The sequence below is a fragment of the Podarcis filfolensis genome, assembly GCF_964270895.1.
Source record: "Podarcis filfolensis genome assembly, chromosome: 4".
In the NCBI taxonomy this organism is placed as follows: Eukaryota; Metazoa; Chordata; class Lepidosauria; order Squamata; family Lacertidae; genus Podarcis; species Podarcis filfolensis.
Window position 1 is genome coordinate 80,876,489 of NC_139607.1, and position 27,490 is coordinate 80,903,978.

The 27,490-nt window shown below is 39.4% G+C and overlaps 1 protein-coding gene across 1 annotated transcript in view; it reads left to right on the forward strand.

Moving 5' to 3' along the window:
* Positions 1-1,440: 1,440 nt before the first annotated feature.
* MICU2 (mitochondrial calcium uptake 2) overlaps positions 1,441-27,490 on the forward strand; it is a 64,469-nt gene continuing 38,419 nt past the window's right edge. Inside the window, exon 1 of the mRNA XM_083609216.1 lies at positions 1,441-1,688. Within this exon, the coding sequence (XP_083465342.1) occupies positions 1,473-1,688 (216 nt within the window). The 5' untranslated portion in view covers positions 1,441-1,472. The remainder of the gene's footprint in view (positions 1,689-27,490) is intronic.

A 27,490-nucleotide genomic window follows, 5' to 3' on the forward strand; every position in this document is an offset into this window, starting at 1 on the left:
AGGGCTAAGGCTGTGGATTCATGCCTACAATGGAGGCTGGTCCAGATGAAGGGCAGTACAGTATACAAATATACAGTAGTAGTAGTAGTAATAATAATAATAATAATAATATAGATACTAGTAATAATCATAAGATCCCCCTGCCATTCCCATACTGTGTTCTCGCTTCAGATCTGATCATGTTGGCTATTGTACCTACATCCAACATACATACACACATAGATACAATAGCCAACATCAGATCTGAGGCGAAAACACAGTATGGGAATGGCAGGGGGGGATCTTATTAACCCGGCTCAAACTTTAAGGTACTTTGAAATAACATGTGGCACCCCTGATTTAGGCCAGTCTGTCTCTGGTTCTCCCAACACCAAAACTGAATGGAAAGAAAAGAGGAGCGGAGGAGCGGAGCGGAGGACAGAGCAACCCCGCGACTTCAGCACCACCACCTCTCCCACCACCCACGCGCAGGCTTCACACGATCTCTTTTCCCGATGGAAACGCCTGTGGAAATCGCGCGTGCGCAGAGAGAGAGAGAGAGGGCGAGCCTTCGTGATCTTAACAGCTGGAATTGCTTGTAGACATAGCAACAGTTCGCAATGGCAGTTTAATCATGAGTCAGAACTTCCAAGTTCCTTTTCGTGGGTTTCTTTTTCTGCCTCCCCTAGGACACAACGGAGAAGATACGCTCAAAGAGCGGCGTCGTTTGAGGCCGAGGTGCCCAACCAAAAAGAACAAAAGCGGGGACGGGCGTTCTTACTCTTTGTGCTTCAGGTCTTATTTTGTGTGTGTGAGGGCGAGGGAATGAGTTTAGATTTTAGAAAATAAGAATTGCATTGCCGGTTCCAATTCCACAATCTCCACCCATAGTGAAAGTTGCAGATTTGGGAGGGAAGTTTATGGCAACAGTCCATTATTAATCTATTGCTGTTAAAGCTGCGGGTTTGCAGTCCCCAATCTCCCCAAAGACGGCAGCAAATGTCATTTTGACGAGAGTGCCCTTTCAGACCTGCTTCCAGCCCAAAGCTACCACTTAAGTCGCTTGCAGAAGAAGCCTTGGGCTCCATTGGTTTGCATAAAGACGCTATCAAATGTTTTAAGTTCTGCTTAAACACACACACACACATCATGCGAAAAGGATAGCAGCTGCTGCAATTTCCCCCAGCAAGACATCTGAAGGCAGCCCTGTTTAGAGAAGTTTTTAATATTTAATGCTGTATTGTTTTTAACACTGGATTGGAAGCCGCCCAGAGTGGCTGGGGAAACTCAGCCAGATGGGCGGGGTATAAATAAATAAATTAAAAATAATAACAATAATAACAATAATAAAAATTATACGTGTGAAGGAGCGGCGGGGCGGGGGAAATCATCATCATCATCCCGGAAGCAGCAGCAGAAGCGTACGAATCTACCTCTTGCAAAGTCTATAGCTCCTGATAGGCGCTCGCGGCGCTCTTCCTACTTCCGGGAAAATGGCGGCGGCCTGGAGAACCGTTTGGGCGGTTGTCTCCCGGGGATACGTGAGGCGCGGCGGGGCGCCGGTGCTGGCCAGCCTGCGGGCCCACAGGCCCCGGGCGGGCCCCTGGCTTGCCACTGCCGCTCTGGTCGGAGGCGGCGCCCTCGTGGGCTTTGGCGGAGGATGGAGCGGGCAGGGCGGGAGCGGCGGCTTCCTGACAGTCCTGGCTCAGGTAGGAGACGAGGAGCCGCTGCCGGCCTTCCTCCCTTTCCTCGGCGTGGAAAGGATCTCGGGGGCCGAAGCCAGCGCGTTTGCCCAGCCCTGTTCCTTGGTTGGTTTCCGGGCGGCTTGCGCGGCTCCCTGCCTTCCATCGAATGGAAAATATTCATAACCCGCCTCTCACGGCAGCGTGTGCCCGGGCGGCGTGGCATTTCAGATGGGGGGCCGCGTCAGTCCTGTCGCAGCAAGAACAAAAGGGGCCCACCTCCAATACTTGGCACGCCTCGTTGGGGCTTAAGCTCTGGGAAACCCAAGAGTCTCATGAACTGTCATCTTTAGGCGCAGGGATTTTGTTGTTGTTGTTTAGTCGTGTCCGACTCTTCGTGACCCCATGGACCAGAGCACACCAGGCACTCCTGTCTTCCACTGCCTCCCGCAGTTTGGTCAGACTCAAGTTGGTAGCTTCGAGAACACCATCCAACCATCTCATCCTCTGTCGTCCCCTTCTCCATGTACCCTCAATCTTTCCCAACATCAGGGTCTTTTCCAGGGAGTCTTCTCTTCTCATGAGGTGGCCAAAGTATTGGAGCCTCAGCTTCAGGATCTGTCCTTCCAGTGAGCACTCAGGGCTGATTTCCTTAAAAATGGAGAGGTTTGATCTTCTTGCAGTCCATGGACTCTCAAGAGTCTCCTCCAGCACCATAATTCAAAAGCATCAATTCTTCAGCAACCAGCAACTGTAAAAGGGACGGTTTCAAGCAGTGGGGATCAGCTAGAGCTTAATAATAATAATAATAATAATAATAATAATAATAATAATAATTAATAGACGCAGAATAAGCACAGTAACACAACAGTGAAAAGGGTTTTTTAAAAATCAATTCTGCAAGGCTGAATACAGATGCATAAAATAGAATTGTTTGCCCAAGTGCTGTCGACTAATTTATTGCTGCTGGGGTTTTTTGTGCTTCAAAGGTCTATGGGAGTCTGCTGGCACTTTTGTCATGGGGGAGACAATGTGATACATGGATATGATGGTATAAATAATCATAATCATAATCATGATAATAATTATGCCCTGCCCATCTGGCTGGGCGGCTTACAGCACATGAAAAATTGTAAAACATTAGACATTAATGCAAAACAAACAGACAAACAAAACAACCCCACCGAGGCCATTTTATAGTTTTGAGTTGCAGCGCCGATACCTAAAGACGGAGTAAAAAAAAAAGAGGAAAACTCAAGGAAGTGGTTATATATGGATGTGGGGAGAGGGGGAGAATGGCTTATCTAGAAAATAAATGCAATGCTTGCTGGCTTTCCAGTACTGTACTGATTCTTGGAGTTTGAATAAGAAGCAGCACTGTTGTGCAGTGTTAGGAAAAATACTTTAGAAAGTGTGGGTAGGTTTGAATCAGAAGTTGGTGTCCTCTGAAAGTAAAGGGCAATTAAACAGAGCTAGAGCCCTGGGAAGATGGAGGCACTCCGAGTTGGTGGTTTCTGTGTCTGGGAGATCAACCAGTTGCCTGTTAATGGATGGGGTTGCTCTCCCTATGAAAGAACAGGTTCGGAGCTCCTGGATCCATCATTGTCACAGGAAGCTTAGGTAGGTTCAGTGACTAGGAGTGCATTTACCAGCTATGGTACTGTGGCCATTCTTGGACAGAGATTGTTTTACCATTGTGATTCATTCATTTGTAATCTCAAGCCTTGATTATTGCAAGGTGCTCTATGTGTGGCTACCCTTGGACCTATTTCAGATGCTCCAGTTGGTACAAAATACTGCAGTTAGACCGCTGATTGGGACATATTATTGGCAGCACATAACTTGGGTGTTCAAAAGCTTGCGTAGGGCCAGGTTCAAGGATCTTTTATAAATATATAATGCCTCTGACAAATTAGGCCCTCAATGATTTTTAATTCCTTTTATCCCTGCCAGATCACTGAGGTCTTTGTGAAAGTCCTTGTTACTTGCGTCTTATATATCGACCAGGATTTCTGTGTCCAGTATTGTGGGCCCAATTTTGTGGAACTCCCTTCCAGTTCTAGTCATACAGGCTGTATATCTTGAGCCCACTGAATACTTTTTTATTCCAGCGGGCTTTAAAACTGAAGTCTGATTTTATATTTCTTGTACACCACTTAGAGACAATTGTAGTTAAGTGGTATACTAATTGTTCACATAAAATAATAATAAAATGGCTTGACAAAAGATGTGAAGGAAGATATATGGAAGTTAATTGGCAACAATATATGAGGAGCACAATTACATTTCACTTTAAGTGAGTAAGTCAGTACTTACAATGCTATTGTTGTAAGTAAACCTGACAGGAAGAAATGTACTTGCTTCTGCTTAATAGCATAAATTATAGGATAACAAAGGTATTAGTCACTGGCAGTACCTGTGGATGAATAAACATCTGTTTTCAGTCTTACAATCAATTAATTGTAACTGGTTTACATCAACTTGTGATGTTTAATTTGCCATAATGCAGTCATTATAGCTTAGCTGCTATATGCATTTTAAGTTCCATTGGGCTGATGGAAGTTACTTTTGAGCAGTCATGTATAAGATTTTATCACTAGGGCATTCATTGTTCAGCTGTATGAAGTTAAAGTTTAGTTACCAAACATACATCAAAGTATCAAATAGTTCATTCCCTTTAGTTTATACTGGCATAACTTTAGCTTGTGCTTCTCTAGTATAACATACCGTATTTTTCCATCTATAAGATGTCCCCTATCTTTGGAGACTCAGATTTAAGGAAAGGGGGGAGATATATCAGTGTATAAGGCGCCCCCTAATTTTTGACATTATTTTTTAGGAAAATAACCTAGTCTTATACGGTGTATTCTGATGGACAATATTTTTTCCCATTTGCGCTATGCCAGAATGTCAGTGTGTAAAAAGTTAGGAGCTTGTGTTATCTGTGTAGCTCTCACCTGATGCTTAACTTTGTTTACATAAAAATGTACTGAATTGGTTCCTGTAAGATAAATATATATTTACTCATTCAGAAAAAAAAAATATTTCATAAGTAAAATGCTCAGCTATGCTGTCTGAATTGCATCATGTAGGAAGCCATATGTTTTAAAAACAAATAAGGACATTCATGATTTCAAAAAGAAGTTACTTACAAAACACCCTTTATGTCCATCTCTGTCCTTAAAAGGCCATGGGAATTACGTGGTTGCTGTCTGGGGTTACTTTCATTCCAAATATCAATGCTTTGTTTCTTAGGGGAAGTGAAATAGGATAAACCTTATGTCTCCTGGTGAGTACAGAGAGTCTCCAGATCCAAATAGGAAGCATTGTGTCTATTTCTAGACACCCAATAATAATAGAACTGGTGTAGCATAACGACTGAGGGTAGAATGAAGGGAAGTCCCTGGTTCAGACTTTTAACTACAAATTGCCTAGCAGGCCTTAAGAGAGCTGCTATTTCCCACCCACTCACAAATTTACAATATGAGGAAACTTTGCGGCCTTAGGTCTCTAGTAAGGATTACTGTGTTATTGTGCACGAACCATTCTGAACACTTGAAATGTACTAATCCATATATATGTCATGTTGCTTAGACTTTTGTGTTGTCCACCTCTGAAACTAAACTTTTGTTAAAATGTAGTGACTCTTGTAATTCTCCACATTTAATTTAAAATACAATAACTTTCAGTTATTCAAATTGTGAATAATTTCAGTCGCCCTCCATTTCTTTCCCGTGCTCTGGATCTTTCCTGTTTTAGAATTTAGGATGAAGGTAGTACATCAGATTTCTGCAGTGCTCAAAATAAAAAGCTTTTTCTTCTGTGTGGACTCTGCGTAGCAATTAGCACAGTCATTTTCCAGTGTTGTTGGATGCCAGACATAGTGATACTTCATACTTGTTTATCTTTAGCACTGTATTTCCAATATCGGAGTCACAGTAATGTACTGCAGAAGATTTTGAGATGGGTCACTTCTGTCAAACATCTGTTGTTGGCTTTGACTTAATGTTTATTTTCAGACAGCTTGCAATCCTCTGCATTAACATGCCACTACACAGCATGCTCCTCTCATTAACCAAGTTGGGCTTGGAATGTCTTGTCTTCATGGGTTTACTTTTGTGATCTTAAGCCTTGAGCTCAGCCAGTTCTTTGGTACAGTGATTTGTTTTTGCATTTAATGGCCCTTCTAAATTCTGTGTATTAACTTCAGCTTCTAAATCAAACTAGTCTTTGGTCCTTTCTCTAGATTTATTCTCTGCATGCAAAAAGCTTAGCTTTGGAGTCTTCAAAATTGCTTCATTTTTTTTTATTTTTTAAAGCAAAGCGATTGTCTAGATGGGCTTGCACTTCAGACAAATGCTTTAAAAGTCATAGAGCACTTTATGCATTGAAAGTATTATAGAAATTACCAATAATTTAACTGTACTGTTAGTGAGGTATTGTAATGGGTAGACTATACCTTTATTAAGTCCTATCTAGGGGGTGGTGTGCATAACAAATAGTATCCTATACATTGAGTTGTGCTTGCAGGCTTGGAACAGAGCCATTCTCAGTGGGGGCTGAGTAGGAGTTGGTGGCCAAGTTACCTTCAGTTCTAGAACTGATCAACTTTCCTTCTAATTCCCATCTTTATTCCTCAGTCCATGTATTCAGGTCAATGGCTGATGGGAATTGTAGTCCAAAACATCAGGTTTGGGAAGGCTCCCTTGAAAGATGAAATACAAGAAGATAAAGACAGATGGTGTACATATTATAGCAGGAAATTGTTTTGTTGTTTTTGCTATATGTATCTTTGTTACGGGAACTACGGGAGGATGTTAGAGGCAGAACATTCTCTTGTTACCTACATTATGGGGAGCTGGCTCCAGGCCTGTTGGCAGACCAACTCTGTGTTAGAAAGATGTCTGCAAATGTGACATGAAGACTGGCAACATCAATCCCACCGTGTGGGAATCCCTTGCAGACAACCACAGTGCCTGCAGACAGACAATCAGGTTGTGTATCCATAGCATTGACCAGAGGAGGAATGATCACTGGGAGGAGCACAGAGAGAAGAAATGCCAGCAGCACAACTGGACACCTTCATCTACCCCAGCTGCAACAAAACATGTCTCTCCTGTATCGGTCCTTACAGTCACAGCAGGCACTATAACCTTCCAATAGTTTGACTTCACCCCCAAATGCTCACTCCTCCATTGTCTCCTGAAAAAGACAGATGCCAACCAACTATCTGTATTATTATTTATTAGACCACTATAACACCATCAGTTTACAAACAATTAAACACAATTAAAATTGTGAAATTAACAAGCTCATTTAACAAAGCAAGATACAGTGCCTGACATAATAATTTTGCCACAAGATCATTCATAGATGAAAAATCGAATTATTCACTGAAAAACTGATGAGTAAACAACATCATTTCATGAAGTTATAGCCTGCAACAATCTCTGGTAATAAAGTCACCTACAGAAGGATTGCTGTTAGAACATTTAATTTAATCAACAAGTCTTCAAATTATGTAATTACAACACTATTCATTGTTCAAATTGATTTCTTTCCTGCATATATTATGGCTTAGAGCATTATCAAGTTTCACAATATCAAGAATTGGAGAACCTGTTTGCAAGAAGTATACATAAGTGCTTGATGCTCTGCCAGGAGCTTCTACCAGCTGGCTCAGTTGTATGATCTTATGTGGGAAAAGTCTAGAGTTCCTATTTTAATCTCTGTCCCAGAATATAAAAACAACTTGAATTTGTACAAGCTTCTGCTTAAAATGAACCACAGATTCTAAATATGTGTGCAAATTGTATGATGGTGATAAGTGGGTATAAAATATACCTAATTACAGTTCTATAGTTTTCGTATTATACATTGCTAAGCATGTGTACTTAGAACTAAGCCCCATTGAGTTTAGTGGGACATACTCCCCAGTTAATATGTATCGGATTGTAGCCTTAAGCATCTTGCAGTGGATATTTTTTCCCTTTTCGTATTATGCACAACAGGAAAGCAATGTAGTCATTACTATTATGTCCTATATTATGTATTTTTGTGTGTAATATTTTTCTCAAATGATATCACAACCCTGAGGTCAGCATGTCTTGTCTTAGTTCACTGTCTTTTAAACCCCCAAACCCCTAACAAGATTTTACAAATCTTTCCTGGAAAGTCTTTTTATTATATGTTATAATCAAGCTAGGAACTCCCCATGCTGCTTTTATTCTGTATTAAAACATGTTAAAGAAGCTCTTTAAGTATCATGTATCCCTGAAGAAGTTTAAATAACTTGGGTATTAAATATATCCCAAGTATCATGCTTTGCATTAGTGACATACAGACATTGTCATGTTGAGTGACCAAAACAGTCAATAATATAGCAAGTATGGAATCTGTAAGGCCATAATGTTATGTTTAAATTTAGAAATGGATTTTACTTAGGGGTGTGCACTTGTTTCACAACATAGTATCACTTACAACTTTTTGAAAGCAGGATATAAATATCTTGAAACTTTGACTCTGAAAATATAGTGGATCCATGCTTTGTGTTAATATTTCAGTTAGGGTTCTGGAAAGTATCCAGTACCCTCTTATATGCTTGCTTTTCTCTAATCTGCTTTGTTACGGATATTCATTACTTTTGCTATGTGAGATTAATTATGGAAATCCTAAGCATCATTTGCATTTATGCAACAGTGTCTTTAAAATATGCTGTATGACCAAAGGAGGATGGTGTTGATGGCTGTTGTTTGTAGGACAACTCCTGTTCTTTCCTTCCTGTCAACAAATGCAATACCTTTAGTTTCCATAAGTGTTGACAGATCAATTAGCAGGAATCTAGGTAATTGGGGGCGGGGAAGCATTTTGTCTAAATTATAAAATATGGTATAAACAGCAAGTTTTAACTGCATTGCCAGGCATCAATTTTCCTGTGGCTAATTAATTCTCATAGACACTAATTAATTGGCAGGTGTTCCAGGGTCCATATATTCACATAAACAACACTTAAAATAAGATTGTGTGCATTATACAATTAGTTATATTGTGTTGTAGCCAATGGCGCATGAACAGAGGCAATACTGTACAATTTCTGCTTCGTTTCCTTTCCTCTCCTTCCCCCTGTACTCCGCACAAAAGGCCTCCCTGGAGGGCCGGGGGACCTATTGAACATTGTGGACTGTAGCCTACAGGGTTCCAGAGGGATGCAGAATCACCCTAAATATTGAATGCTTAAATATTTAAAGTTAATGGATACAGAATGTCCCTAACTGGTGTATATATGATTATTCCTCCTCTATACTTGTATGGTTAATCTTTCTGTTGTATGTCAGTTCAGTTGGAATTAGCCCTGTGATGTGCCTACTTTGGTGATAAAGCATGGTATTCGGGCATACATAAGCCCAAGGAGAGAAGTCAAAGAAAAGTTTTCATAGCAGTAAGGAGTTAGATTGCCTCTTGAAGACTTAATTCAGAAATAACATGTGCTGGGGAAAGCTTTTGGGTTTAAGGACATGCGCACACCAAGGGCACATTTATAGAGCTCAGTTCCTTCCAACCTGCAAAAATCTTTTCAGGCTCAGCTTATCTTTGGCATGGAAAGGATTCTGAATGTGAGTTTGGGCTCTAAGAAGCAGCCACAGGGCTGTTGTGTTTAATAACTGACAAGAGGAGAGTCAGGGGGCTGAAGCATGTTACTAAGGGTCCCACTTGGGTACTTTGTGCTAAGGAGACGCAGGTGGCTCTGTGGTATGAACCAATGAGCCTCTTAGGCTTGCTGATTAGAAGGTCGGCAGTTCAAATCCACGCAACGGGGTGAGCTCCCGTTGCTCTGTTCCAGCTTCTGCCAACCTAGCAGTTTGAAAGCATACCAGTGCAAGTAGATAAATAGGTACCGCTGCGGCGGGAAGATAAACGGCATTTCTATGTGCCCTGGCTTCCGTCACGGCACTTCATTGTGCCAGAAGCGGTTTAGTCATGCTGGCCATATGACCCAGAAAACTATCTGTGGACAAATGCTGGCTCCCTTGGCCTGAAGCAAGATGAATGCCACACCCCAATAGTTGCCTTTGACAGGACTAAACTGTCCAGGGGTCATTTACCATTACCTCACTTTGCGCTGGTTAGCTATCAGGTACTATTTTCTTATGAGTAGACAGTAGAAGTAATTGCAGTGAGAATATAAGATGAAATTGGCTTGACTTTTCTTGGGTAAATTTTTTGGGGGGGAGGAAATGCAAGCTTCTGTGCATTATTAGCCTTGGTGTTAATTTTCAGTTTTCCAGTCTCATTATGTGGTTCATGTGGTGGTGTTTGTCCTAAGTACAACTGCTCTAAAAGAGTGCTGCAAATGTAAAGGGAGGTACATCAGTACTTCCTTGTGATTCACTTTATTTAGCCATGTGGCAGTGTGTTCCAGACCATTCCAAATGCCTTCCAGTAAATACGCTTACAGAAGACTGTGGCACATCTCAAGTTGATTTTTAGTGCTTAGGTCACCACTCAAGCAGGCGTTCTGATTCTTTCTTTCTTTTCCCCCCTCCATCCATCAGTCAAAGACACGAGAGTGTGCTGAAGTTTCTAAGAGTTGGATAGCCTATACAGCAGGAGTGGGGAAACCTTTTCAGCTCAAGGGCCACTTTAACTCATGGTCAGCTTTTGGGGGATGCGTGCTGCTGGTGGGCATGAGCACAGGCAAAAACAGAGAAGACATGGGGTAGAAGAACACAGACCAATGGATGTGGTTCTTACATTGTTAGAGAAGATTACCTTTCAGCCATGCAGAAATTGGAGATTTCTGCATGCACTCACATATCTCCACGTAGGCAAGCAAGAGACCGTTATCTCAATTCATGGACATGTTCCATGCAGGCAGCAGCACTTGAGGAAGGTACACAGCGAAGCCACTGAAGGGGGAAAACTGGGGAGAGAGAATGGCCTGGAGAGCATCCTGAGGGCCAGATAAGAGAGGTCTGGAGGGATGCATCTGGCCTTAAGGTGTAAGGTTCCCCAGCCCCACCATTTACAGACACAGTAATTTGCAGGTATAGCTACATGCCGTAAAAGACATTAATGCTGCCTGGAAATGACACAGTATTCAGCTGAACTGTTAGCTGTTGTACAGTGGTACCTCGGGTTAAGTACTTAATTCATTCTGGGGGTCCGTTTTTAACCTGAAACTGTTCTTAACCTGAAGCACCACTTTAGCTAATGGGGCCTCCTGCTGCCGCCGCACAATTTCTGTTCTCATCCTGAAGCAAAGTTCTTAACCTGAAGAACTATTTCTGGGTTAGTTAGTGGAGTCTGTAATCTGAAGCGTATGTAACCTGAAGCGTATGTAACCCGAGGTACCACTGTATTTTTCAACTGGTGTAGCTTTATCTGTTGCATTTTATCATGCTAAGTCACTTTGAGATTGCCTTTGTAAAAAGCCACAAACAAATCTAGTAAATCATCATTTACTAGATTTAGCCCATCACAGTTGTTTTTCTAAGTTGTGTTTTGGAATACTGCCCTTTATCCATAGATCTCAGGACAGTTCACATAAAATTACAAAATAAAAACCACAAAATACATAATAAAATTAAGAACAACAACAGACCAATAATCCCTCCTCCCACAACACATTTAAAATGTCAGCACTTTAAAATAAACATATGCTTTGGAGTCAGTAGTCATTAAATTATATCTACCACTTTGAGAATGTTTAGTTGGCTATAATGGAGAGCTGGTAATCTGTTTCATGTAATTGATGACAATAAGTCTTTATATATGCTGGAAACAAATCAGACCTTTCTAAAACCCAGAAATGTCAGAACAGAGTCACAACTTCTCTAGAGGATAAAATGTAGTGCATTTTAAATGGCAACGAAAGATACCACTGACAAGTAGGTTCAAACAAAACAAAATTACTGGAACAGATCAAAATGAAGGTGGTATGGCTAATAAAATAATAGCAGTCTTGGGGCCTGTAATTCCTCCTTAGATTAGATACATGATATTTTGTTGGCACAGAGTTCAAACACTTATTCCCATACTATTAGTAATTTGACTTCAGTCATGCACAGGCTTGTTGACAGCTATTTACTAGAAATCTCCTGTAAAGTTGGGAAGGTAGACCAGGTATCCTGCTGTGCAGCAATAAAGGTATTGGCATACCAGCTGCAAGGGCTATTTTTAGCTCAAGCTTTAGGTTTATGATGGCATTGTGTATTAGTAATAAGCGCAGTAAAATTTCAAAGTAGTAGAAACCTGAACATATTCTGGCATTATGCTGTTTTGTTCCTCCTTTGAGCAACTGGGAATTTAGACCATTCCATCCATCCCGAGTGTGGTATAATGTGTACTGTTTTGAATAAGCCTTCTTGTAAAGCTAAAACTCCTCTACTACACAATGGTCTGAGGACCTCAGGATCCTGGCTGCATTGGACATATTTTATATAGACATTAGTTTTTTGTGGATACATAGCTGGACACTTGGAGGGCTTATATTGTATTGACTTAAATGTTTAACTTAAGATATGCGTTATATGGTTATTATGGTTTTCTATTACCGACTATGGTTTTCCATTCCTGGTAGCATTACTGATATATTTTCCATTTGCTTAATTTTATTTAATTCCATTTAATTCTATTTTTAATTCGCCCTGCCTTTCCCTTGTTCAATTTTCAAAAATAATAATTTTAAAATGCTCCTCTTAAGGTAGCTGAGATCTACCCACAGAAGAGCACTGTTCACTAAATGCTGTTGACTTTTTTAAAGTCACAGGCAGGGAACTGACCCAGGACTGGGAAAGTGCCTGCTGAGTAGAAGTTTGATCCATTTGAGCCACCATCCATCCTTAAATACAATTCCACATTATTGCTCCCACATCTGGCAGAAGAACATGAGCAATGTCTTGGCATTTAGTATTGACAAAAGCCTATAAATCTTCTAAAATTAAACTGTCCATTATACTTCCATTCAAATCTTCATTAATTACACACATAGTCATGTTTATGAAAATAGTATTAACAATAAGAATATAATTTCAGAGTACTGTACTAATGTATTTAATACAACAGTAGGTTAAATTATAGTGTATTTTAAGACTTCTCTGCCAAGGGCAATAAATTTAACAACATGGTTATTAAAACCTTTGTATAAAACATCATAAGAACAATGCAGACTAAACTATTCTTGCATCCGAAAAGCCGGAATGCAAAGAAGTTTTTATTCTTTATTGCCTCAAGTAAAAATTCTGTGGAAACAGATAAGTGATGACAAAGCTTTGATGTTAATAAACCCAAATGGAAGTCAAAAATCAAAGTGTGTAAACGGCTAGGTTATAAAAAGAGAGATGACAGAGTTATACCCTGTAATTAGGTGTAATTTGTGCTTTTGGCACAGCTATTTGTCCTGTATGAATGAGAGGCTGTCTTACATTTTCTTTGCTTGTATAATAGAATTACAGTACTGACACATCTACTTAAACATGTACAGGGTTTCTTTCTTTCTTTCTTTTTAAAGTATTTGACAACAGCAGCACCCCCTCCCCCCTTGACATGCCTGACTTGGAGATACATAGCTTTAAAATTGGAAAACTTGAAGCAGCAACTTACCTGGTGCAGGTATTTAGTAGAAAAAGTAGTAGCAAAGTTTTGGGGTGGTAGTAAAATACAGGAAAACCACAGTTTACCTTTCTGGCACAAGTCTTAACCGCAGATGTACTACAAGTTGTCCACACAGACAAGAGAACAATTGAACAATTCAATTAAATAATTTTGTGACCTTGCTTGTTTAAGAGCTGCCTAAATACTGTCTGATCAGGGTTTCAAAGTAATTATATACTAAAAACAACACAATTGTGTTGGCTGTGCTACTGGTCTGGGTTCCATGTAATTGCAGCATCTGCAGGGTTATCAACTTCTTCTGCAACTGGAAATCTTTTAACATCAGTGAAACTAGGATTTTATGTTGCGTTTTTGTAACATTTTTGGTTGGTTATTATTTACAATATTTATAAAAGTGTCCTCATATTTTCTTGTTAAATTGTCATCATGCTTAACTCTCTAGTAACAATTTAACAACAATTTAACAATATAGTCCCAATTTTGTATTGCTGTTTCATTATTGCCTGTGCTAAAATTATACCCACGTATTACCACAGTACCATGTATTTAACCTACATGTCCTTCGGTAGGTTTCTAAAAGAGAGATTGCTAAATTCTTAGGTTTAAATCCAGAGTTGCTTAAAATCTTAAATCTTAAAAATGTACAGGATGTGCTGCAGGCTCAAAAGTAATACCATTTAGTTATATGGGACTTACTCCCAGATATGAATGAGTATTGGGCTGGAGCCTTAGTAAACCTTTCTTGTGAGTTACTTTACTTTTTCTTGAATTGCCACCTGAAGTCTTACCAAAATCCTCTTAAAATTTCCTATAAAGTTTTGGTCAGAGGTCATCACAAACTTCATTGGTTTGTAAATACTTTGTTGTAAAATTGGTCGTAAATTAGTGTAATTGTTTTTTGCTTTGAAATAGAACTGTCCTCTTGTGACAAGTGCCATTAAAGTTACATAAATATTGGGATTCCAGTTTTAAAAATACATGAAAATTCTCTCTCCATGAGGTTTTTAAACTGTTTTTTAAAAAACATTTGACTGGGGAAAACATAAAGAGCTAAGTTTGAAATCATGAAAAATTAGGATAGTATTTGCTTTCCTGGATTTTGTGTCAACATTTGCTTTATTCCTGCCAGGCAGCATACAGATTAGATAATCATGGCAAGCAACTATATACGAGAGGAAAACTAGCTATCTGGAACCACCATAGCTTACCTTTGATCCTGGAAATAGGATCAGAGACATCCAATGCTGTGGGGTATAAGAAGTTCATTCCTACCATGTGCTTGGCATCTTTATGAATTGTCTCTTTTTATAAGGACCTAGTACTTCAGTCAGGGTAAAATGCACCCCCCAGGAGATAGCACAGGGAGGTGTCCTGGTTTAGTTAAGAAGTGAAATTACAGGGAACCAGGCAGAGGGCCTTCTCGGCGGTGTCGCCCTCCCTGTGAAACGCCCTCCCATCAGAGGTCAAGGAGATAAATAACTATACAACTTTTAAAAGACATCTGAAGGCAGCCCTGTATCAGGAAGTTTTTAATGTTTGATGTTTTATTATGTTTTTATACCCAGAGTGGCTGGGGCAACCCAGCTAGATGGGTGTGGTATAAAGAATAAAATTATTACTTATTATTATTAATGGGTTAGGAGTAAAAAGTTAGCTATGAAAACTAAGGTGATCTAGTTACAGATAGGTAGCCGTGTTGGTCTGCCATAGTCAAAACAACAAAAAAAAATTTCTTCCAGTAGCACCTTAAAGACCAACTAAGTTAGTTCTTGGTATGAGCTTTCGTGTGCATGCACACTTCTTCAGATACCAAGGTGATCTAGTTGTTTATGGTGTGTTAGGAGTCCTGGATTCAAATCGTTGCGCTGCAGACAGTTTGGACAATTCTGCACAGCTGTAACACTCTGCTCTTTTTAAACAATTCCATACTTGTGCAATAGACTTCCACTAGCACAAGAACAATTTCCCCTTCCTCTTCTCTCTCCTGCAGCACCCTCTACACCCCACAAAACTTCTGTAGATGTTTGGGGGACCCACTGGAGCAGATTGGGTATGTGTGACTTTATTGTCACATTTACTTTATTTAAACTTTTTTATTCTGCCCTTTATCATATTACATTTCAGGGTGATATTCAAACACCATGTAAACCACAGGATCTGAAAAGATTCAAATCCTGTCTGATGTGAGACTCAAAGAAAAATGCATTGAATGAGCTCTTAGAAATCAAATGAATTTTCTTACTTTGTAAATTATTTGTCAGTTTTCTTAGTTCAGGCTTGACTGGCAAATGACAGTTGGTGCTGGGAATTTAGTACACCCATTTGTGGATATATTGAGATTTAAAAATATCACATACTTTTTAAAACATCTAGAAGCTAGCTTATTCCCTGTAACCTTTGTTTTGCAGATGGATTTAGAAAGTATGCTGTATTTAAAATCTGAGCATGGATTTAGAGCAGCTTTGAAACTGTTCTTATTGTGGCAGAATAGAAATAGTGTGACATGACTACTTAATCTTTAGCTGGGCCAGGGATTCTTTATACATAATCCCATCTTTCTTAAAAGATGGTAATGCAATGTATGTAGTGCACTGCAAAACGGTTAAAGGAAAACTTGTTAAGCCCAGAGGCCTATAATGGAAGCATTCATTAAATTGCTTTTGAAGAGTGCTTTGAGTTTTAACACTTAGATTCGTTGTTCTGGAGTTTGTGAAGTCCTCTAGATGTTGCGGAACTCTAACTCCCAGCAGCCCCAGCTAGCATGGCTGATGATCAGGAATGCTGTAAGTTGTAGTCCAAGATCTGGAGGGCCAAGGGTTCCTTTGTTGTATTGCTTCATTTTGATTAACATTTGTATCTTTTTAAAAATGTTACTGCCAGCCCTCTTTATAAAGAAAAAAAGGGTGGTGTTTGATTTATTAGTTAAGCGTCAGTTATCAGTGAGAGTTAATAAAGCATGTTGCATCATTATTAAATACAATTCTCATTCTTTTAGACCACTTTAAGTTTTTACTATAGAAAAACATTGCCTGATATGAAAGTTAAAAGATCTCCTGCTGTTTGTTGGGAAGCTGAACTCTCTTCATACTGGGTGCTAGAAAACTTGTTTTGTGTGTTATGATGGACAACAGAAGCAGCGATCTTCAGTTGTTACCTTCTGTGGCTAATGGCTCGTGTGTAAGTGGAGTGCACTACATATACTTAACACTAGCTTTGATGTCTGAAAAATCACTAAAGGATCTTGTCTGAAAAACAAACCTCTTGCCATATTTGTCAGAACAATGAAATGAGCATCTCTTGAAAGCAGCTATGTTGCTGTAGGGTATTGAAACAAATGTTCCTCAGAAATCTGAGTGAATTGTAGGGAGAGCTCAGTTGCTTTATTCTTTATGGAAATTTTGTCCTTGATGAACCAGCTGTGTGGGCTCGCATAGTTTGCTTCTGTTCTTATGAATGACTTTCTAAAATAAAGAAAACTACATTGGGTCAAGAGGTTGAACAAAATACTTAGGGAAATTACGATCCTTCACTGGCATACTCATAGCACATACTGGTGGGAAATGATCTCTTGTGTGTGTACCACTTCATCAGAATTAGTTATCTATATGAGCAGGTTCTACATCTCTATAACTGATTAAAAAAAAAACAACCCACAGGACAAATGTGTGATTAATTAATTTGGGCATAATGTTTTCATGTGCATGGTTCTCCACTTCCAAGCAAAGGAGTGCCAGAGCTCAAGCTCAGTAATAACTTTTAAGAATGTTTTGCATGCAGAAAAAGATCTCAGTGGCCAAGCTAGGGAAAATGCCTGCATAGAAATTAGTGACCCACTTTCAGTTGAAATACACCAGAAGGGTCTGACTTAGATAGCTTTAAAAGTGGAATAGACAGATTCCTGCAGAATAAGACTACCTCCGGTATCTGAGTCAATATGCCTCTGTGTAACTATACCTTGGGTTGAAGTCGCTTCAGGTTGAACGTTTTCTGGTTACGCTCCGCGGCGACCCGGAAGTAATGGAACGTGTTACTTCCGGGTTTCGCAGCTTGCACATGCGCAGACACTCAAAATGACGTCATACGCATGCGCGGAAGCGGCAAATCTTGACCCGCAGACGCGGGTTGCATTCGCTTCAGGATGCGAACGGGGCTCTGGAACGGATCCTGTTCGCATCCAGAGGCGTTCTAGCATTTGTATTGCTAGAAATAACAAATGGGGAGAGTGCTGTTGCACTCATATCCTTCCTGCAGGTTTCTCGCAGTCATCTGATCAGCCACTATAAACCCAAGAAAAATGAGGAAAAAGCAGCTCAGCTGAGCAAAGCAAAGCAAACAAGAGTCTTTTCTTATTATTATTTTTTTGCTAGCCATTATGAGAATTCTAGACTAGATGGGCCTTTGGCCTGATGCAGCAGGACTTATCTTCTGTTCTTCTTGTATTGGGCAACTTCAAGAAGCCCAGTGCCTCTCCCGGTATTTATGCTTTGCGACCGAGGACCGTGAAAGAGTGATGCACTGCCTAAAGAAGATATTAAAATTGTAGAAGTTAAATAATGATGCTCGTATCTGTTGCTATTTCTATGATGTGTCTATTTTTGCCAGAAAAATATGTGCAGTTTATGTGACCTTAAAATGGTTGACTGAAATCCTTTAAGGCAGAAGATACCATACCACAGTATAAATAGCTGTATAGGTGCCAACCATAAATAGGCAAAAAATAATGTGTCTGACTTTAGAGTCATGTGGTTCAGTTGCATCACATTTGAAAAATAACTGGGAATGGACGGGTGCTGAATTAATGGTATAGTTAAGCTTGTCATTAACACTTATGGCAGGGTTCTTTTTTTGGAAACCATTAATGAAACCTCAGCTTTTTAGCAGCTGCCACTTTAAGAAAGCACCTGAGATCTTTAAGGTGGCAATAAAATCATTGTAACTTTTAAGTAGTCGATGTTTTTTAAATTAACATTATGCAGAACAATGGTTAAGGAAACACTATTTAATATGATGCATCAACAATTTTCCCTAGTTGCAGGACTTGTAGGAAATCACTCTGTTTTGCAAAAAAAAAAAAAAAAAGTAATACCAAAACTCCTATACATATTCTATGTGGTAGCAAAAATAGTGAAGTTAAGTGAACTTTTAAAAAATAAAATAAAAAAAATCAATTGGAGCTTTAACAGCCTCTGCTAAAATACTTTTTAGAGCTATAAACTAACAGAATAACAGGTGCTCCAGCTTTTGTTCACCTATACTTACGGAAAATTCTTAAGCTCGTAGCTTGCTGTGTTTGTGGAGCCAACAGTGTAGGAGAGCCATAAAACTAAGATGAAATACGCAACTATATTTTAACATCTATTATTTATGCTTGCACAACTTAATTTCCATCTTATTTGAACAACATTTTGTGTTTTGTACACTTCATCACAGAATTTGGTTCAAAGCTCACAAAATACACACAGTCCTGGTTTTTTAAAAAGTACCGTAATACACAGATTAAACATGTACGTTGTTAAAAATGAGTTTTCTTTTGGGGGGGACTGTTTTGAAGGGAGCCCTTACTTTAATTGTATTTATTTAAATCTTTAGCAGATTGTCTTATAAATCTAGGGTCATGTACTTTGCGTGCCTTAATATAACTTACGTGGTGATTACAGATTGTATAAGATTGTATAAGGGCACGCTACAATACATTTATGGCAATATAAAATTAAAATGCATGTGTCACACGGTATCTTGCCCATTGCCATTCTTCTTACTCTATGTTGACTCTCATTCTTCTTACTCTATGCTGACTCTTCTTACTCTCAGATAATAAAAGCAAGACAAAATAAAAATCACAGGTTTTACAAGCTTTTGGTTCCCCAATGTATAGATGTTTATTTTTGGAGCAACATGGAGAACATATGACTGGCTTTTTTGTTGTTGTTGCATAGATAGTATTGTCAGTAAAGCATTCTTGGTCCTCTTTAGTGGTCTGTAAGGGAAGAGCTAACTCAACTGCATTTGGTATGACCTAAAGTTTCTAGCTGTGCTGAACTTGTGCATGGAGAATACTTTATTCCCACCAGAAGAATGGTGTAACATAATATGGTTGCAGAGGCGAAACCCTTAGATAAACTCTCTGAATCGACAGTTATTCTAACAAATAATGTAGTTCTTATTTTGTCTGACTTGCAATAAATTCAGGAAGGAAATGTCAACATAGTTCTTTCTTTCATCAGAACAGTCTTATGGGGGTCATTGTTGCAGGATGACACCTTGTTGGTTTTCATCTTTTGGGGTTATGTCTGTACATAAGGAATAAATGTGTGCACTGCACTTGAGTGGCAAAACAGTTTCTGTCCAGCTTATGAAGAATTGTCTAATAAAGAACAGAAAACACTTTTGGAATGTGCCACATTTAGCCCAATCCAATGTATCTTTATTTGGAAGCTTGTTCCATGGATAGGATACTGTTTGCAATTATGCTGTAGGCTCATCTGATTGTGAGTTACGCTTGTAGATGGTGTTCCATCCACATGCTCTGTTTGAAATACATGTGTGAAATGGATGGGAAATCTTTTTTTCTTCCTTTTTGAGTGACCAAATATTGCAACAGACATGGAGGGAATGCCTTTTTCATCACCGGCAACAAATGAATAGCTTCTACATATTATTATTTTTTGTTCCTAGGAAGCTGACTTCTCAGCATTCATTGTACTGAGTTGGAAGGGAAAGTAAAGGAAATACTATAGGCAGGTAACTGACCCAGCAGCTGGCAAATGCAGCTGATGTGGAAAAATGTAAAACAGTTTGTCTGGGACCAGAAACTTAAAGGCACTATGTGCCTAAATGGAACAATCATTCAACACCCGAAAAGGATTTTGAAAAGTCTTTGATGGAACAAAATCATTGGGACCAAGCAGCTAGTTGCACAGCTGTAAGAAAGTTACTAGGCTGAACTTACAGATGGCGAGAATGCAAAACAAAAGGTGACATAGTACAAGAGCTCTACAGTATCACACAATATGTTCTGTTGATCATAAAAGGCAGGTGATATTGCAGCGTGGACAGTGCAATTGGCAGCAAAGATGAATCATGGACATGGTAAAAATTATTAGCAGAAGGAGTTGGGGCAGAACACAGTTCTGTAAAGTGTGTAAAGCATGTGTTATTAGAATAACTGAAAGCTGATTGCTTCCTTTTGGTACTTACTGCACGTTGGCTTGGTAATTCTTGTTCTCCTGAAAGATTCAGGGCTGCTGCTTCTCACAGTCCTACAGAAAGTGATGCCTGAATTTGTAGATATATAACATATTATCCTGTGTTAACTTCCTTTCAAAGCAGGCATGGGTATAAACCGGTGTGACATATTACTGATTGACACTCTGATATAAATTCAACTCCTAACGGCACCCCTCCCAATACACAGTTGAGAGTGGTCCTCCTGTGCCTCTTGCTTAGAACATTTCCCCTTACTTTTTAGGAGGGAAAAAGTGAGTCTTATAGAGCAAAAAATACGGTAGTTGGAAACTTGGTTCATATGCACAATAACTATTTCAGCAGTATCTCACAAGAAGAACCTTTTATTTCATCATACTTCAAGTTACTTCTTTTAATTCACAATCATAACTGAAATATATGCTTTTGCTCTGAATGCAGCCTGAAATTCACAAAAGAAAATTCCCACCTTAAAGAAAGATCTGCCTGCATTTTAAATATGCTTAGAAACTCATTCTTTCTGTTACTCTTCAGAAAAACAAAGTCAATATCAAACACTTTTGGAGAGGAGTAACATGTGTTTTTTCTTTCAAGACACGAAGGTTTTCCAGAAACCTGACAAAGATTGATGCAGGAACTCTAAATTTTGAGACACCTGACACCTTTATAGGAATTAATGACGAAAGAGAGGGATTGTTTGAACATTTTGAGGTTTTGTTTTATTTCCAACAGGTGCTGCTCTGTTGAGCAAAGTGTTTGAAAGCTTTTTCAAATCATACTTGGATTACTGCTGCCTTTTCCTTTTTAATTTCATGGCAATCCCTATTTCTTTAGTAATCCTTAAAAAGGCTGCACTTGTTGCTACTTCTTATTTCATTATTTGCCAAATGCATGCAGAAAATGGGAGATATGGGAGGTCCTCACAACAAGACTTTGTGCACCTGTCTAAATGTCTTCTGTAACTGTAAGCATAGGGTTGAACCCAACTTGTTCTGTGTTTGAGAGGCATGGAGTTCTGCTCATACAGGACTTCCCCCTTCCTCTTCTCCCCTCTTTTGCAGCTCCCTCATGCCCCCAAATCTACCCCAGAGGGTCTCACCATAGGTATTACATAAAACAGCCAAACACATTGGTTTTCATGGACTAACTTCAGCATTGCCTAATCAAAGCATCATACCATTCATTATTTGTGTACTCATTCACCACTATGTTGTGTCAGTGTAGGACATTCCAGACAGTGCTGTGTGAACCTAAGGCAGCAACAGCTGTGAAGCACTATTAAATGCCCAGGGTAGACTTAAATGCCTTTTTAGACACTCTGGTCTCATTCATACATGCCTAGGATATGATGAAGGAGCCAGTGCAGGCCTGACTTCCCTCATGCAACTAACAACGGTGGAAGCACATCGGTGCAATGTCCTCAAAGGATGAGGGGGAGGAGAGTACAGTGGTACCTCGGGTTAAGAAACGTAATTCGTTCTGGAGGTCCGTTCTTAACCTGAAACTGTTCTTAACCTGAAGCATCACTTTAGCTAATGGGGCCTCCTGCTGCCGCTGTGCCGCCAGAGCACGATTTCTGTTCTCATCCTGAAGCAAAGTTCTTAACTCGAGGTACTATTTCTGGGTTAGCAGAGCCTGTAACCTGAAGCGTATGTAACCTGAAGCATATGTAACCCAAGGTACCACTGTACACCAGCAGGGACATTATAGATACATTAGTAGCTTGGGGAAGAGGAAGAGGTGTACACACTGCTGTCTAATAGGCATCTCTCTTGCACACTGGAACTCTCTGAAGAACACTCAGTAGCAACCTGATGCAGCAGGACAGTAGTACAGACAGGTTGTTTTCGTGCCTGAATCAGTGCAAGCTACTTTGTACACCATTGCAGCAACAATTGGTAATTTAACTATCAAAGTGGAATCAGCGCTACACTTTCGTTACAAATAGTAGGTCTGTAGTTCCTCGTTGAAAAAACTGGATGTTTCCTTTAAAAACAGCCACATATTGCACTAGTCTTCCACATTACATGAAACTGAAAAGAGCCTTATCCAACCTTTTTTTTCCTTGGTAAAAACTTCTCTGGCAAAAATAAAGCAAAAGTTTCTTTACGGCTAAATATACTACCCCCATTTATAAATAAATACTTTGACAGCTTTGGAAAGATGTAGGAGTACCTGAAGTCTTGGGATGTTTGGATACATTTATTGAGCAAAAGGAGATGGCACCAATTTACGTGTAACTTGACTCAACCTGTTTCACGCATAGCTTTATCCTTCTTCAAATAAACATTTTTATACAGAAACTATTTTTGAAAAAAAAAATGCCGAGATGGAAATAGTGTTGAAAACCTTTAGCAGGAGGTGAAAAGGATTGCTTTGCTTTGAATTCTGGACCTCCCAAGGAAGTTTAATGGAGTACTTACTATCAGTCTGCTTCCAAGAATACAGGAGCTTCTGATAAGAGCAACTTCAGTGGTAGGACTGGAGGCCTAGAAAAGGGAAACCTGCACATTCTTTCTCTGAACAGTCCATTATGATGGGTCAAGATTTAACCCTTCTGTTAGCGGTACCAAAAGTAGGTGTAAAAAGTTTTCTGTTAACATGTACTGCTTCATACTCTCTTATATTAAAGGGTCGTTTGTTCTGTGATGCTTCATCTCTCCCCACTTTTTTTAACTTAACAGTTTCATTAAAATGGGATGAGGAGAGGGACGTGACATTCCCTTTTACAAAAGAATAAATTTTATTAGAATATAAAGAAAAATACAAAACATAATATCAAATATCTTTTTTTCCTAAACTAAAACATTAATTTAAATATCTTACCAAAGGAAAAAAGAGAAGAAAAAGAGTAAGAAAGAGGGAAAGGAAAGAAATAAGATAATAATTTTAAAAATTAGGAAAAGAAAGTACTTCCGCTTCTGTGTCTGCCAGTTTGACACACAAACACACATACACCCTGCCCCACTTGCCACGACTGTTACAAACTTCATGTGTTGCAATCCAATTTTACAGTCAGAGTGGAATTTTAAAACTCAATGGACTTTGATAATCAGGACAAACAACTCTGTTCATTTCAGTGGGTCTATTCTGAATAGAAATGCAGATTGTTATGGGAGTAGAAACAAATTGTAGTAGATAGCTCTTGAATAATGAAGCTGACTGTTGGAAGATTCAGGAGAAAAGTACTTCTTTTTACAGTTCATACTTAAGTTATGGAGGCAGTGATGACCACCAACTTGGAAGGCTTTAAAACATGGTTACACAAATTCATGGAGGATAGGATTATTTTTTATTGCAGATTTATGAAAGGAAGGAAGGAAGGAAGGAAGGAAGGAAGGAAGGAAGGAAGGAAGGAGAGAGGGGGACCCAACCAGCTCACATTAACAAAACAATAGCAGTCAATGCATCCATCTTAGTTTACTCATATAGCTTGATAGATGCCATCCAAATAGCCCAGTGAGACTTGTGTTTATAAAAAGTGTGTTCACATGAATTCCTTCTTGTTTCCTTATTTGTATATGTAGTTGCCAATTGATGATGTTTTCATTTATCTTATTTTTCTTTTAAATATTTATAAATCATATTTCCATATATAATTTCACAAGGCACTTGATTAAGTGTGGTCAAGTTTGCAGAAGCTTGTACCATAAATAGGTAAAGGGACCCCTGACCATTAGGTCTAGTCGTGACCGACTCTGGGGTTGCGGCACTCATCTCACTTTATTGGCCAAGGGAGCCGGCATACAGCTTCTGGGTCATGTGGCCAGCATGACTAAGCCGCTTTTGGCGAACCAGAGCAGCGCATGGAAACGCCGTTTACCTTCCCGCCGGAGCGGTACCTATTTATCTACTTGCACTTCGTGCCTTCAAACTGCTAGGTTGGCAGGAGCAGGGACCGAGCAACGGGAGCTCACCCCGTTGCGGGGATTCGAACCGCCAACCTTCTGATCAGAAAGCCCTAGGCTCTGTGGTTTAACACACAGTGCCACCCGCATCCCTGTGCCATAAATACTTGTCCTTAAATGTGCCACAGGGCATTACAGTTTGAGGCTATGACTTCCAAGGTAGGCTTGAGACCTGTCCCTTTCCCACTTAGAATTGCCTGGAGGCTGAGAAGAGGGGGAAAGAGCAGAATATGCCAGTGAGAATAGGATCCCTCCCCTCTCCAAGCTAGCTCCCTAGAAAATCTGGTTTATTCCTATCACGAGGAAAGAAAAACCACCAACACCACACTTCTGCATGTGTATATCTTCTTAAATCAGTGTGTGAAAAGAATGATTATTGTAGTGTCATTCTGAAGTAGTTCAATGTGATAACTTGCAGGCTGGAGTGTAAATGTATGGCTTGTTAAACAAGTTGGTTCCTGGCTTGTTATAACTTGTGGACCTTCCCTGCCTTTGTGTTCTCTTTAGTTGTCTTTTGCTCCCCACCCCTTCAGTTTATATTTCAGGAAAAATCTAAGCCAAGCTGGAGCTTGCTGGATTAAAAAAGAATAACAAAAAGATGAACTATGTAAAGCTTTTTAGCAGCCAGCATGTAATACTAGTGACATACATATTCATTCATAATGCAATAGCTTCCAGGGTACAGTTGGAAGATTGAAATACAATTGTAACTGCAAACTTCCGTCTATAGCAAGCATTGTCTCCCTATTCTTGGTGGTTACCATGACCTTTAATATCTTGTATCAACAGTGAAGGGATCCTTGTTGCACTTGGTGATGCTTTAAACTTTACATTGCAAAAGAATGTGCAAGAATTGGTTTGCAGCCACCTTATTCTGCTAATGTGCATGTTGCTGCATGGACACATGGTTTACATGCTACTTTCTATGCTGAATTGCTTCCGTGTACGAATTGTATAATGTTTGCAGTGGTCCATTGTTACTGTGCGTCAAGTAAGAGACCAATAAGTGCAATCTTACCTGATATGCAAAGCATGGAAGGATTATGTTTGTCTCCTGATATACAAAGGTAGATGTGAAGAGAGAAATGTGACTTTCCCTCCATGTCATATGAAAGACAAGGAAGAGCATCTGTGGGGTTAGTGTGAGTTCTATATGCTGCCCCTATAAGTAACTTGGCTGCAAGATTCTGAACCAATTGAAGTTTTAGAATGGTATTCAAGTGGAGCCCCAGGCAGAGTGCAGTACTATAGTCAAGATTAAAGATGACTTAAGATGTGGGTTGCCCTAGCGAGATTGGAAGGTTTCAGAAAAGGATGTAGTAGGCACCTACAGAATTTCCAACCTGTCTGTGAGGCCATTTTGCCCAAGCAGCAACCAAGGGTAATGGGTTTGGAAGTACTGTATAGCTAGGGAAGGAAGGAAATTGTAAAAATATGGACAAGGAAATAGCACTGCAAAAAGCAGGAAAATGCTAGAGAGAAAATTAAATGAGTAGACACCAGGCATTTAACATGGATTACAAAATGGATCCAAATGCATGAAACTTATTTTCCACAGCTTCTTGTGAACATCACATTATTAATAACTAACAAGGTGCTTAACACATTATTTATGGTACGTGTTAAGATTTGAAGAAACAAATGTGTAAAGCCTTTTTATTCTGTTCCTTTGCTAGAACTAAATGGCCTATGATTAAGATCCATTGTTCTCCTCTGAGATACATTTTATAGGCTTCACAGAGGATTGCTGTGGGGGGAAGCACATTGTGTATATGCTGTTATAGCCGCCTCAGGCCAGGTTTCCTACGCAGACCAAAATGAGGAAAGCCATTGTCTCCCCCCCCACCTTCAAATAAAATCAATTAACCTAAGCAGATTTATAGCTCAAATTAAAAAATACACTTACAGAGAAAAGGGCTGCCTTGCAGCATGTTACTGTGCCAGCCCCAGAGTATTTGTGTGTTCAAAAAATGCTCAGACATAAATTGCTTCCTTGCAGCTGATCAGTTGCCACGTCAATGGAAGGGGAAGACACGTGCGTCACTTGAGACTTCTTTGAAGTGATTCAAACCTAATACACCATTAACTATTAGAGATCTGCCATTAACATTCCCAGTTAACACTGGGTGTCTAATATAAAACCACAAAAGCAGTTACATCCAGAGTTAAGGTTGAAACCCCATCCTTCATTAATTCGGTTGGTGCCTTGCTATTGTGGAACATCTGATAGGTGGGAACGCCCTTGCTGTATGTAGACACAATAAAACAACCAAAGTCATTAGCTGAAATTCTACCCTTAACATTAACTGAACACATTTCACTGTAGTGTAATGGTTTTTTTTCTAGTATATTGTTATTAAAATTGGTTGATGTTCAGTCTTAATTATCCTTATAGAAGTATTCTTTAAAAGACCCTTTTTGGTACCAGTCCTTGAAATAACTCTGTTTTTTATAGTGAATGGAAGGAGCTTTTATGAATTAGTATGCAATATCAACTCTGTTTTTTAGCTTTCCTCTATTTGCCATTGCACTTGCCTTATAGCATTGACACTTGAAGCACTGCCATTGATGTGGCATTCAGAGTAGGAGGTTAGCTTGAGTAGTTCAGAGTATGCTGTATTGCTGTGGCATTGAATATTACGTTGCTGTGGATACACTGAATAAAAGCCAGTATGGGTAATTTATTTTAGAAGGCAACAGGCTGCTGAGAAAAACCTCTACATTGGCTGACCATATGCTGGACATAAATTGTTGAATTCTTTTCAGTGTGTGATCTATATTTGGCTAGGGATAAAGAAGACTGGCCTCTTGTTGCTCTAAAAGCAAGAAGAGGTAAGGAATCCACTGGATTTCTTAGTAGTCTGAGGCAATGCTTTTAAGGGTTTTATTTCAATTTGGTTTTCCATAATTAATTTCCTCCCTTCACAATTCTTATTCAAGTCTTCAGTAAAGTAGCAAACTAATTAGGCTTTTATGGTTCCTTCTGTTTTCTTACAACTTGGTCCATCTCAGACATTAACAAATGTCTTGTTTAAAGCTTTGATAAACAATAAAGAAAAATGATGTGATACTATTTTGTTTGTAATAATTAAGTGAGATATTCTT